The 13,243-nt window shown below is 43.6% G+C and overlaps 1 protein-coding gene across 1 annotated transcript; it reads right to left on the bottom strand.

The window, feature by feature from the left end:
- Nucleotides 1-3,032: 3,032 nt before the first annotated feature.
- Nucleotides 3,033-9,880, bottom strand: kcnk13a (potassium channel, subfamily K, member 13a). The gene is made up of 4 exons (XM_062447651.1): nucleotides 8,667-9,880; nucleotides 5,237-5,763; nucleotides 4,717-4,947; nucleotides 3,033-4,365 (listed from the first exon to the last, which is right to left on the bottom strand). The coding sequence occupies exons 1-4, from the start codon at nucleotides 9,001-9,003 to the stop codon at nucleotides 4,210-4,212; spliced, it is 1,251 nt and encodes a 416-aa protein (XP_062303635.1). The 5' UTR covers nucleotides 9,004-9,880; the 3' UTR covers nucleotides 3,033-4,209.
- Nucleotides 9,881-13,243: the final 3,363 nt, after the last annotated feature.

The following is a 13,243-nucleotide window of genomic DNA, read 5'->3' as shown; positions in this document are numbered from 1 at the left end:
GTGTCTGGTGGGCGATAAGGTACTGTGCTCTACAGTATTGGAGTCGAGACGACCCTTGGTCAGAGAGGGTTGCTATAGCAACATATAGGGCACACAGTGGAAGATAAAGTACCATTAAAGATCCTGTAAAGTGGACCTAAAAACGAGTTTTAAGTTCGCCACACCACAGAATAATGTGTTATTAACTACCCATCCAAATTCGAATGAAAAAATAACACCGACAAGTATGTTAAATTAGGCTTTGAAATCATGAAAAAATCAGCAGTCTCCTCTGCTTGAGACTGGGGGGGCGTGTCGCCTGAAGGACCTGAAGCTCCGGCCCTCGCTGCCTAGTGCCTACCTCCGACCCAGATAATAGACGCTATGTCAAGCCGAACAAAACCATATAGAATTATAATTTATTTGTTCAATGAGTGAAACATACAGATGCATATAAATGAAATGTTCCCCTGAGCTGTAACAGTAAAAATGGACACCAGAGACAGCAGACAGTGAGCTCTCCAACTAGGCAACTTCTAACACATTAGCTAGGCCTACCATTTCACCAAAATACCATTTCAACAAAAAAAGCCTTTCAATCAATTTAGAGGTTTGCACTAACTCATAGCAGAGATACCTCTGGAAAAGTTAACTAGTATAATTATAACAAGCACACAGAACAGAGTGATGAACTGCTGGCAGCGGTGGATTGTCCAGGTGCGACCGGGAGGAGGAACGGCCGGAAGGGCGATGCTCGGTACGGCTCAAGAGAAGCCGTGTGTCCGCGAACCCCGTCTGTCTCTGGTCCATGTTAAAACTATCCGCTGTGAAATGGTCACTGCATTAAGTCATTTAGCAGACTCTCTTATCCACTGCAGAGGCGGCAGTTGCAGTTTATCCGAAGCTTTCCATCAGCGTGGCTCTTCACAAAATCTATCCACATATTTTTCCTTTCATTATCAATAGGGAATTTAAATGGCGTTGCAGCGCAGCTGGAGTTCTTGCATCCAGGGAAGATGCAGTTGCGGTTGGTGGGAGACTTCCTGAAGCTAGCTAGCTAGCTGATGTAGGCTACAATAACAGTACAACAGGAGGAGCCATTCAGTGATCTGACGTAGATAGGGCGAAATGACGTAGATAGGGCATTTTTTTGGGCTCCGCCCATTAAAACCTGATCTGAAAACGGAAGAGAAACTGTTCTTCAGTCTAAAGGCCGAATAAAGGCCGAAATATGCTTCTGCGTCTCCGTTTACGGATGGGCGGGCGCACGGATACGGACGGATAGACTTCGTTTATGGTTCTCCGTAGGCTATGGGTGCTGAAAACAATTCACCGCCAGAAGAGTAGGTGGTGCAACGGTTTTTTGTAAGTCGTCGTCGAGTGTTTATTTACCTAGGTTATCGAGAAGTCTGAGAAAATTTACAAATTAGCCGTTTCATCAATAAAATACGCACATTTTCAGAAACTACACTGCCCATTTGTCGTCACATTTTAATTCAGATGCTGATTTACATGTACTGTTTATCTGAAATATGAATTGTAAAAACGTACAGCAATGGATTCTGTTCGTCCTGTTTATCACGGCAACCCCGCCCCTGACGCAAGCGGTTCTTAAGGCCGATTTATACTTCTCCGTTTTTACGGAGACGGACACAGGGAACGCCCTCTCCGACAAGGAATTCCCTCTCCGTGCCCTCTCCGAGCCCCTCGGAGAGCTTTACGTGCACCTCCTGATTTTCCTGACTATCCGTCTGTCCGTCCGTCATTTTACGGATACCCCTTGGCTGTGATTGGTCCATATTAAGAACCGCTTGCGTCAGGGGCGGGGGCGGGGTTGCCGTGATAAACAGGACAAACTGAATCCTTTGACCGCCATTGCTGTAAGTTTTTACAATTCACATTTCAGCTAAACAGTACATCGTAAATCAGCATCTGAATTAAAATGTGACGAGAAATGGGCAGTGTAGTTGCTGAAAATGTGCGTATTTTATTGATGAAACGGCTAATTTGTACATTTGCTCCGACTTCTCGATAACCTAGGTAAATAAACACTCGATGACGACTTACAAAAAAACGTTGCGCCACCTACTCTACTGGCTGTGAATTGTTTTCAGCACCCACAGCCTTCGGAGTACTATAAATTCAATCAATCCGTCCGACTCCGTCCGTCCGTCTGTCCGTAACGGAGTTGGAGAAGTATAATTCGGCCTTTAATACGGACCAATCACAGCCAAGGGGTATCCGTAAAATGACAGACGGATAGTCAGGAAAATCAGGAGGTGTACGTAGAGCTCTCCGAGGGGCTCGGAGAGGGAATTCCTCGTCGGAGAGGGCGTTCCCTGTGTCCGTCTCCGTAAAAACGGAGAAGTATAAATCGGCCTTAACTCCACATTTCAGTGCGACAAAGTTTTAGCGCTTTGCACATGCTTTCAGGAACTCATTTCACACGTATATAATGTACTTAGAAGAAAAACATGGAATTTACTTTACAGGATCTTTAATTTATCCTAGCTTATGCTCTAAATTAAGTTAGTTAAATCCTCCCCCTTCACACGCACAGTGTGCATACATATTCGCCACTGTTCCATTTGTTACTGTAACAGTTGACGAAACACCACAATAAAATCTTCAGCAGTAAGTTGTTAAATGTGCTTCTGAAGATTGTACAGTTTCGATATCAAAATGCTCAATTTACTTCTGGACTTGAAAACCCTCAGTAGGCTACTGCAAAAGAATAGGCTTATAAATGTTAAAATATGTGGATTACAGAATCCCTGTCTCTTGCTCATGCTTGGATGAGTGTGTGCCTTAAGCTTGTTTTCTGATGTTAATGCCTACCTCCGCAACAGACAAGGGAGTCCACAGACAATTTTGTCTCATTTCCTGTTTAGACAGATGAAGAGAATGTGTTGCAGGCTCCATACCTTATTGGAGACACATACACACACTAATACACATACTAACACAATATACTTGATCATAGACTGCATTCCCATTAAAATAATTGCCTCAGTGCATTCCCCCCCCCCCATTCATGTTAAAAAGGAACCACATTGTGAATGCAAATATATTCCTTTATTTTCTGAGAAGACTCTCAGACCGTTGTAAAATCATTTTACAATATTGCTGTCATTCAGATAATCTCAGCACAGTACAAGTTGATCTCTTGCATCATGTTGATAAGTAGGACAGCCTCAGGACGTCAGGAGCAATGGGAACAGAGATGGGAAGACTGGAATATAAGGGCTCCGTTCACTTGTCATTTACTTCTCCTGCCTCTGCTCTCAGTGGTACCTCCTGATTTCACATACAAATCCTCACAGGTACACATTCTAACATCGTCTCCAGGCCCAGGAGAGATGGAATGAGGCAAGGGGTGGGAGATGGGAGGAGAGGAGAGAGAATAAAAGAGAAAAAATGTGTTTTATGTTCTCTGTTATCTATTATTCAGGACTGTGGTGACTCCTCCTGCCACCCCCCCCCCCCCCCACACACACACACACACAGACACACACAAGTCTTCCCCCTCTTCTACCAGGCCCTTAACAACACACGCACACACATATAAAAATACACTTGTGTACACAGACTCAGAACACCTGGCTAATTTGAAGCAGAAGATTAGCAATTCATAACAACAGGTATAGACAGTTCCACCTTCAAACAAGCTCTCTCAATCTTTTGAATAGTGATTCTTAAGAGGATCACATCTGAGACAAAAGTGACTTGAATATAAATGTATTCAATTTCTATTGCTACCCATGACTGAATGCCAACCTCATGGATTTTTGTTTATATGTTAGACATATTTTTTTTGTGTTTTCTCTGTTTGTAAACGTGTGTGTGTGTGTGTGTGTTGAGTGAGCAGATTTGTGTGCGTGTGTGTGCAGTCTCGGGTTTAACATCCCCATCTGTACATATGTATTACCCTCCAGATAAGAGTCCATTCAAATTAACTTGAACTCAGGTCTCTTTACTCTTTACAAACAAATTGTTTCATATAATTTGCTGTTTCCCATAATATCTAAAAGTAGTTTATGAAATGTTTTATTTATTTTTACAAATAATATTTATGGTTTACGAGATACAAAGAAAGAAATAGAAAGGAGACCTGAAACACACAAGAGACTCCTGTCTACTAAGTACTAACACATCCCTTAAACAGGTGTATCTGTCTGAAGTCTGGTCTGTGGAGAGATGTGTCAGTAGCTTGTGGTTGTATGGTAGAGTCTATCTATCCACGCTGGTCTCTGCCAAACGGTTGTTCATGATCCCCAGAGCCCCCACCCCACCAGAAAAGCCATTTTCTCTATTGGTGGAGCCAGACGGTCGAGCATTCCCATTGGCTGCTTCTGACAACTGCTTCTGCATTAGTGCCAGGTTAACCTGCAGAGATGAAGTGATAAGATAAACTTTATTGACTGTGAGATAAAGTTTTATTAACTGCTTTATTGAAAATAACACAACAATCCTTGTGGAACCTATACTGGTAAAGCTTTCCATATGGCCTCAATACAATTTAAGTAGTGCATCAGCGTGGTCTATATAAAGTTGTTTATGAAGTTTATTCATATAAATCATTTAGCTTGTTCCGAACATCCAGACCATTGCTCATCCATTCAAACAGTTTTTTCACTTGGGATATCTGATGATGAGGTTTGTCAGTGTTGTTAGCATTAGCAATGCTAGTGGTAGGAGATGAGGAGAGCACCATCCACAATGCTGGGACAGACTCACCTTGTTGACTGCAAGGAAGTCCTTCATCGAGATCATCTCTCCGGACATTCTCCTCCCTCCATCTGTCTCGCTCTCGTTCACGGCATCGGTTTCTATGGAGATGTTACGCCTGGCCCGCAGATGGGCAGCACCAGCCGGCATAACTGCATTACGACGTGGTCGGAATCTCTTGCCAGCGGGACAGCAGCCCCTACACACCAGGTCCATCCTCCTCAGCAGCCAGTTCAGGGTCTGCCCAGGGTTGGGTTAGATTTCACTGTTATTACTGTTATGGGACAATTCTGAAATAGCTATAACTGCTCCATTACTGCCCAGCCGTGTCAGGGGCCAGGGGTAACACACAAGTCCACATTAAGGTGGAAGATAGTGATGGTGTTATTGGAAAGATAGTCCATAAAGAGTTTCTCATCGCTGGGACAGTTATTATTGCTGTTAACGGCTTCATGGATGAATCATTATTTACTTTTACCTAAGTTTGAGATTTGGAGTGTTGGGTCTGTTCTGGGTCTGTTCTCCTCACCTGTTTGATGACGATGGAGATGACATTGAAGAGAGAGTAAATGCAGCACACCCCCATCAGCAGGAAGAGAAAGTTGGCAAAGCGGTAAGCCGCCTGGTTCTCCCCATATGCAGCCCGCTGGCTGCTCACCATGTCCCCAAACCCGATGGTGCTGAATGTAACGAAGCAAAAGTACAGAGAGTCCAGATAGGCCCAACCCTCTATTGCAGAGTACATGGCTGAAGCGCAGCACGAAATCAAGATGGCTGCCATGCAGAGTATCAGCATCACATAGTAGACCGACGGTTTCCATCCTGCCAGGCTGTCTCTTTCATCTCTCAGCGGCACCCCCTGATGGCCTGGATGTAGTACTACAGCCTGGCGGTGGTGCCGTAGCTCATGACAGGATTTGAGGACAAAGGCAAGCACGGTGATGATGCGCTCCAGGAAGAGGTTGAAGAAGAGGATGGTGGAAGCACAACCAATCAGGCCGTAGAAGATAAGGAATATCTTCCCGCCTACCGTGGCCGGAGTGGTCATCCCAAACCCTGGAGGAGAGAGGAGGGAGGGGAAGAGAGGAATTTGAAGGTAGAGGGGTAGAGAGATGAGGGTGAAGCAGAGAGGGGAAGGAAGGTGGATGGGGAGAAAGAGATGAGGGAGGAGAGGGATAGGGGAAGGTAGGAAGAGGGGAGATAATAGGACAAATAATAAGGCAAAAGAAAAGAGGACAAGGGAGATAGAGGGGGAGAGAGAGGAGAAAGGGTAGGAGAAGATAGATGAGACAGGAGAGTCCAAAGTTTAGTTTATATTGAAGGTCATCCTTTTAAAAGGACAATGAGGAAAGGATCTTCATGATTATCTGCTTTCTTGGCCTCCCTGAAAAAGTGACACCTTGATCTTCATCTCTCCACACAGACAAGCCAAAGGAACTCTTGCGGAGGGCTTGAGAACAGGGGGAGCTCTTCAATGGTTCATGCCTTATTGAAGGGTCTTTGTGTACTACACACCCTGTTAGCCAACTATATCTCTCTCCCTCATCTAATTTTTCATAATTTCTCTTTACTTCTCTTTACAATTCTCTTCCTCTCCTTACTATGCACCTTTCCATTCTTGTCTCCTCCCTGCCCCCTTTCCCCTCTTATATTATGTCCTCCTCTCCACTCCTCTCTTCTTCTCCTCTCCTCTCTACCCCTCCATCCCATGAGTGTAAATGTAAATCCATCATCTGGCTGTGGGCTTCAATATTCTTCCAGCAGATGTGACTCTTGTGAGATGAAAGGGAAAGTACTCAACAAAAAAATATATTTTTTTTTTATCTGCTGGGCTATATCTGAAGAAGATAACTCTCACACAAGTAGCAGTAGCACATATCCTACCCTTGCCTTACACAATCACTTCTACAATCCGGCATTCTTTAAAAGCATGTACAATTTGAGGTCTAATAGCACGGTCGTAGATCAGCATTGTTACTGTTCTGTAACAAGTATCTAATCTGTGTGTTGTAAAAACCTAGAGTTAAGGTTTGTGAATTACCTTGCTTCTGAGGCTTTCCACATACTGTACCACACCAAATTATTTGAAAACAAGATTACAGTTGATGCAACTCTACAGCAGCTACAGACATGCAGAGTTGGGGGTTTCCCTTCTGGGGGTTATGAGCCATTATGAGCCTGTCGTTCCCCCCGACCGCTCCGGGGATCTCGGCTAGGATTGAGGCCTGCCTCACAGACATCTCTGCCTGGATGACCGAGCACCACCTCCAGCTGAACCTCGCCAAAACAGAACTTCTCATCATCCCGGCTAAACCCTCCATCTCCCACGATCTCTCAATCACCCTGGGATCTGCGACGGTGACCCCTTCATCCTCTGCCAGGAACCTTGGGGTTACCATGGACGACGAGCTCTCCCTCACGGCCCACATTGCTGCAGTCTCCCGGTTGTGTAGATTCACCCTCTACAACATCCGGAAGATCAGGAGGTACCTGTCTGAGCACTCCACCCAGCTGCTAGTCCAAGCACTTGTCCTCTCCAAGTTGGACTATTGCAACTCGCTGGTCTCCCAGCATGTGCAACCCGCCCTCTTCAGAGGATTCAGAACGCAGCGGCCCGCCTGGTCTACAATCTACCCAGACGCTCCCATGTTACCCCGCTCCTCATCTCTCTCCACTGGCTACCTATCATGGCCCGTATCAGATTCAAGACCCTGGTACTGACCTTCCGAGCAGTGAACGGGACTGCACCCGTCTACATCAAGTCTCTCCTGCAGCCTTACACGCCCACCCGTCACCTACGGTCTTCTTCAGACAACCGCCTGGTGGTCCCACCGCTCAAGACTGCCCGGTCCCAACACAAGCTCTTCTCCTGTCTGGCCCCCCAGTGGTGGAATCAACTCCCCACCTCCATCAGAGACACTGACTGTCTCTCCACCTTCAAAAAAAGTCTCAAGACGCACTTGTTCCGGGAGTACAACGGTACTTAGGAATGGTTCGCTTGACCCGATGTTAGTTTCCTCAAGGATCACAATGACTCTTGCTTAGAGACTTGTTGCTCTTGTGGTTAGTGGTAACTGATTTAAAAATGTTGTACTCGCTGTGATATTTTGTTTTTATTATTGTTGCTTGTTTTTTTTCCACAGGTACACTTGCACTTATAGTGGTTCATGTTGTTTAATTGTAACTTGTTTAACTACATGCTCTTATGGTTCTTCCCTTTGGCACTTACTTTGGTTGTTCATAATGTGTGCTTCATGTTTTGGCTACTCGCAATGTTTTTGTGGATATCTTGTTGTTATGATCAGTGACCTATGCACTTTGTAAAGCTCTCTCTTGGAAGTCGCTTTGGATAAAAGTGTCTGCTAAATGAATAAATGTAAATGTTGCAGTGTTCATCATATCACTGTCAGACAGGCCAGTAGTTCAGCAGACTGGACTGTGTTAGTCTGATACACCCTCTTTCCAAAGGTCATAAAACATTTATGAAATCTCACAGCAGGAGGGGGGAGGGGGTGGAAGTAGAAGGGTCAAACCAATTGAGGAGAACACAGTCGGTTACATTATTGTATACAGCGAATGATCACAAGTTCAGGAGCACCTAACTATTTGTAGGAGAAAACCTATCGCTAATAGCAATTACGCTCCCAATTACGCTTCCCCCACTTACTCATTTATTATGTCAATAATAGTTTGAACGTCCTGTAAGTAAACAAGACTGTACGTGAATGAAACTTAATACTGAACAGCAGTTTCATACTACAGCGGTTGGAATGCGTCGTTAAAGGCCAGGACCTATTGTTTGGGCCGTTGAATTCCTTTATGATTTATGCTTCAATGTTGTGCATAAAAGTGTAATTATTTTCATTGTGGTAAAATATCCTTCAACAAAATTAGCTTTTGTAATGCATAATCCAACGAAATAACAGTTACATATATAGCGCAGAATATAGCCTACTAACCTATGGTTGAAACCACAGTTCCAACGAAATAGAATGCGCCGGTGAAATCCCAGCGAGGTCTGAGAATGTCCACGCGGATCCCGGCGACGTTCGCCTCTTCATAGAACCGAAGAAATGTCTCCAAGTCCTCCCGGCTGAGGTTGTGTCTCTGGGTAAAGCTCTCGAAGCGCTGAGACCATCGTTCCTTCGCCTGTCGCTCCTTTGGGTGCTCCAGCGCTGAAAACACCGCTGCACCGCAAAGCAGGTAGAGAACTATGAGGAGCGCCAACATCAGGAACCGCGCGTTGTCTTCGTTCAACGCGCCCAGGCCGCAGCAGCAGCCGTTCCTGCAAGGCATTAGGACGGCGCGCAGAACGGACAGGACCCAGAGAGAGATAACCTCCCCATTCTCCCAGGTGCAACATGAAAGCCTATCAGTTTCACATAAGTAGAAAAACCTTTAAAACTCACACAAGAGTCTGAAATAGAAATCATGCGGAGGTGCTGGTATCAGAATCAACCACAGAAGGCTGCGTGACTGGAAAATAATATCTCCTACATTAGGGCTACAAGTTGTAGCGCACAAGATGTTTCTCTGTGTTCACTCTTTAGTTCCCCTTGTTCATTTCTACGTCATCGATGCTCCATAACGCATAGACTTAGCCTACCCCTAGGGAAAAAATTTCCAACGCCTTCTGTCATTTAAAAAGATAATTTATATGTGGTTACATGCTTTGTCTTTGATTAGAAAGGTTTTTAAAGTTTGTAATACAATATAATTCCTCATTGGATACAATTGCACTCTAAACTGCCGTTCATGTGCTTCATCCAAGTATGGAGGCTATTCTAGTATCGTTAAAAAGAATACACAATTTTCGACTCCCAAGAAAGCTCTCCAAAAGCACCCATTCGGCGTCCGATACAGGTGGCGTCAGAATTGTCTTGCAGTATCCAGTAGCTCTCCTCTGGTAGTCAGCATCAACTAAGTAGAAATATGTCATGCCACAGCTTCAAAACACTCCTGCGAACAAAATCCATACTCCACGGGATTTAGATATCCCTCACTACACACATGGAGGACCGACAGCGCGAGGAGAGGCAAGGGACAGCTGGAGATCGGAGAGATGGGAAGCGCTCGACGGGAATGGAAAGTAAGCTGCTCTGTGCAGCGCAGTGGTGGAGCCCACGAGCCCTGGCTGTCCAGGGGAGCAAAATGATGAACTAACAGCTGCGGTTTGGTACTGAAACATCCCAGAATAATCAGACATGAGTGACATATAGATCCAGTATAATCTATAGCAATGAACCATGGCGCGTTCATAAAAGTATCTGAAATAAGCACATTTTCTCACAAATACATATTATGGATCAGTGCCTCGCTAAATTTTAGAGTGCAGTATTGGATTAAAAAAAATCGTTTGCAAAAATTGTTGCATTTAACAGCCTTGAATACTTGGGTATTGACGCTGAACATAACAGAACTGTCTGAATAGATCCGACCTGCAAACAATAGAATAATCTCTCCAAACACATACTCCTGTCATTTAGCCTCCTGTTAAATGTGCCTAAAAACACCTAAACAGCATACCCAAAGTAAATTGGAAGCTGTTCTTGAACCATTTGGAGTACATGCATGTAAATGATCTCTTTTGAAAGCTGACACTCTGAAGTTATGTCCCCTGTTGTCAGGACACCTGTCAGTCCTACTAGTGTTGAGTAATAGAAGCTTGAACACAAGGAAAGTGAAAATGTCTATTTCCGCCTAGATTTTGTTTTGAAAACAGAGGCCTGAAGAGGCCTAGAGGTGGTAGGTATTAGCTGGAAGACTAAATTGGACCACAGGTTGAAGCCTTACCCAATTCAAATCAAAAGTCAAACATAATACCACAATATATTCATATTTGACACATGTTTTTATAAGAGTACATCCAGGCATTTTCTAAAAGGGCCTTTTGGAGACTCCAAAATGACCCTTTGTAACCAAGGTCAAATACTCAGGATAAAAAGGTATTATTTTTCATAATGGTTATCTCTAATGAAAGGTGGTACTTAGAACTATCATATATAATAGCTAAATCCCTAATTAGTATTACTGAAACACAAAAACTGAAGCATGAACACATTGGAGTGCTTTATCTGATTCCAAGGATTGGCGCACAAAGAACACTGATTCTGTCAACCATATTGCGCAATCGACTGTTATTTTGAAGGCTCCACAGACGCATACAAATTAGGTATTGGCATTTTCAGCTAGATGTCAGCTACAAGGCTAACGAGCTAATTTCAGAGCCAGTCGAAGCCAGTTCGAGAAATTTGTTTAGAACGAGTGGGGGGGGGGGGGGGGGGGGACTTAGTTGGCTTTAGAGGGCTGTCAACGGGGCATGGAAGCTCCTATTGAGTCAAACAAGGTGTCAATCAAAAGGGGAGGGTTCAACGGACATTTTGATGCTTTCATATTGTAAATACTCCGTTGCTAACCGGAGAAAAGAACACTTTTATGTGAACAAGTTGTTTCTTCCGTCGGCTAACTTGCATAATGTAACAAAGGATAATGGCTATTCATGAACGTAAAACATTGTATTTGGACGAATTACTTTACATGGTTAGATACTTTGAACCCTTGGGACTGTAAGCAGATCAAGTTTTTATGGCATGATTTGCACACCTGGACCTATTTGAACCACTTAGGGCAGGGGTCGGCAAGTAACTTGGGCCGCGGGCCAGTATTTTTCCTCGCCACAAGATGACGGGCCAGAGTCTGGGTTACTGCCTATTTAGACGCTGCGATAGGTGCCCTTGCGATACGTGCACTCGCAACAACTAGGCCTATTAACCATGTGAATGTGAATTGGTGGTCTGTTTGAATAATTTCATTATTTTAACGAACTCTCTCTATCAACATGGTCGTCACTGTCATCCCAACGTGGTGGGTCGTCATTGTTGGTGCACATAAATACTGTCATCCAGTGAGAATAGCATTACTAGGACCTAGCGAAGGTTTTGATGTGAGGTGAAATCGGAAGTTCATATTAATGCAAGCGCGCATTCGCGCGAGCGAAAGGTTTTGCATTAATTTCGGTGCAAAATAGTTTTTAAACTTTATGTAGCCTAACCTAAATAAACATTACGTTGGACTCATATTCTTATATTTTCCGGAAATTACAAACCAAATGTTTACCTGAAAGATTCAGGGCTTTTAAGAAAACATTTTTCCCACCCTTGCAAGAACCTAGATTTATGAAGTGACAGATCTTTCTACCGAGGTGAAATCAGTTTCATATTCGAGATTCAACAGACATTCATATTCGTACCTCCGTTCAGGCTCTGCGTCATATTTAGGGACCGGGGTAAAAGAGTAGACAGTCAGAATGTTTCTTCAATATCTTTGTCAAAATCGACCATACAAACTTCAAACTTGTTGCACATTCTTCTACTACTGACTGACCAATTTGTACAACCTTTGGTTTGGTGATAATGTTGATTATTGGATAACCTATATTGCCAATAAATCAATAAAAACACAAATATTTCTGTATTTTCTCAATATCTTTGTAAAAAATGAACATAGAAAATTAAAACTTGTTGCACATTCTTCTACTACTAGCTGACCAAGTTGTCCAAGCTTTGGTTTGGTGATAAAGTTGATTATTGATTAACCCATAGCCAATAAATCAATAAAAACACCAATATTTCAGTGTTTCCTCAATATCTTTGTCAACAATGAACATAGAAACTTCAGACCTGTTTCACATTCTTCTACTCCTAGCTGACCAAGTTGTCCAAGCTTTGGTTTGGTGATAAAGTTGATTATTAATTAACCCATAGCCAATAAATCAACAAAAACACTATTTCAGTATTTCCTCAATATCTTTGTCAAAAATGAAAAAACTAAGAGAAAGCAAGTGATCTTCTGGCCTAATTTATAAGCGGGCAGAGCGGCCCACCGTGAATTCTCCCTATTCTCCCGATGGCCACTCCGGGCCTGAAAACTATTAATTTCACAAGCAATATTTTGGGGGGTGCTATCGGGGTGCTTTGGATCATATGTCTATGGTAGCGATGACATAGCGAGAAAATATTTCAGAAAAGTCAATGACACCATACCCAGTTTCCGGTTTCAAAATAAAAGTTGACGGGGAAAAAAACGATACAAAAAAAATATAAGCGGAAATATTTTGACGGGCCAAATAAAATCGCTGGCGGGCCACAATTGGCCCGCGGGCCGCCTGTTGCCGACCCCTGACTTAGGGTGAGTAAAACTTTTTTCTTTGGCATTGTTGAAGGAATGTTCACCGTAAAAAGACGTTGACTTTGCTTGCTATTGCGACTTGATCTTGAATTGGTTAATTTCAATGGAAGCACAAGAATCGTAGCTTTCCAATGATGTATAACATGTGTAGCGTCTAAAAAATATATTTGTTAGAATTTAGTGCGTCGTAACTGAGGGAGGGGGAGGCAGCATTTTTGTCACGCGGGCGAAACAGGATGACCAAAGGGGTGTCGTCATTAATTTTATTTTTTCATTTCTTTTAAAAGCCCTTCAATGTTATCTTCTCAGGTCCCTGTGTCATATTTCTGCTTGGGGCGAGGGAGGTGCA

The sequence above is a fragment of the Osmerus eperlanus genome, chromosome 21 (assembly GCF_963692335.1).
Source record: "Osmerus eperlanus chromosome 21, fOsmEpe2.1, whole genome shotgun sequence".
Lineage (NCBI taxonomy): Eukaryota > Metazoa > Chordata > Actinopteri > Osmeriformes > Osmeridae > Osmerus > Osmerus eperlanus.
Note: the sequence above shows the minus strand (reverse complement) of the source record. Positions and strands in the feature narration are given on the sequence as shown.

What these genes read in the sequence shown, in the direction of transcription:
- kcnk13a (XM_062447651.1), bottom strand. Translation starts at nt 9,003, where the DNA reads ATGCCTTGCAGGAACGGCTGCTGCTGCGGCCTGGGCGCGTTGAACGAA. An exon ending in AACTGTGGTTTCAACCATAG is followed by an intron (nt 5,764 to 8,666) that starts GTTAGTAGGCTA and finishes TCTCTCCTCCAG; the next exon opens with GGTTTGGGATGACCACTCCG. An exon ending in TCTCCATCGTCATCAAACAG is followed by an intron (nt 4,948 to 5,236) that starts GTGAGGAGAACA and finishes AACCCTGGGCAG; the next exon opens with ACCCTGAACTGGCTGCTGAG.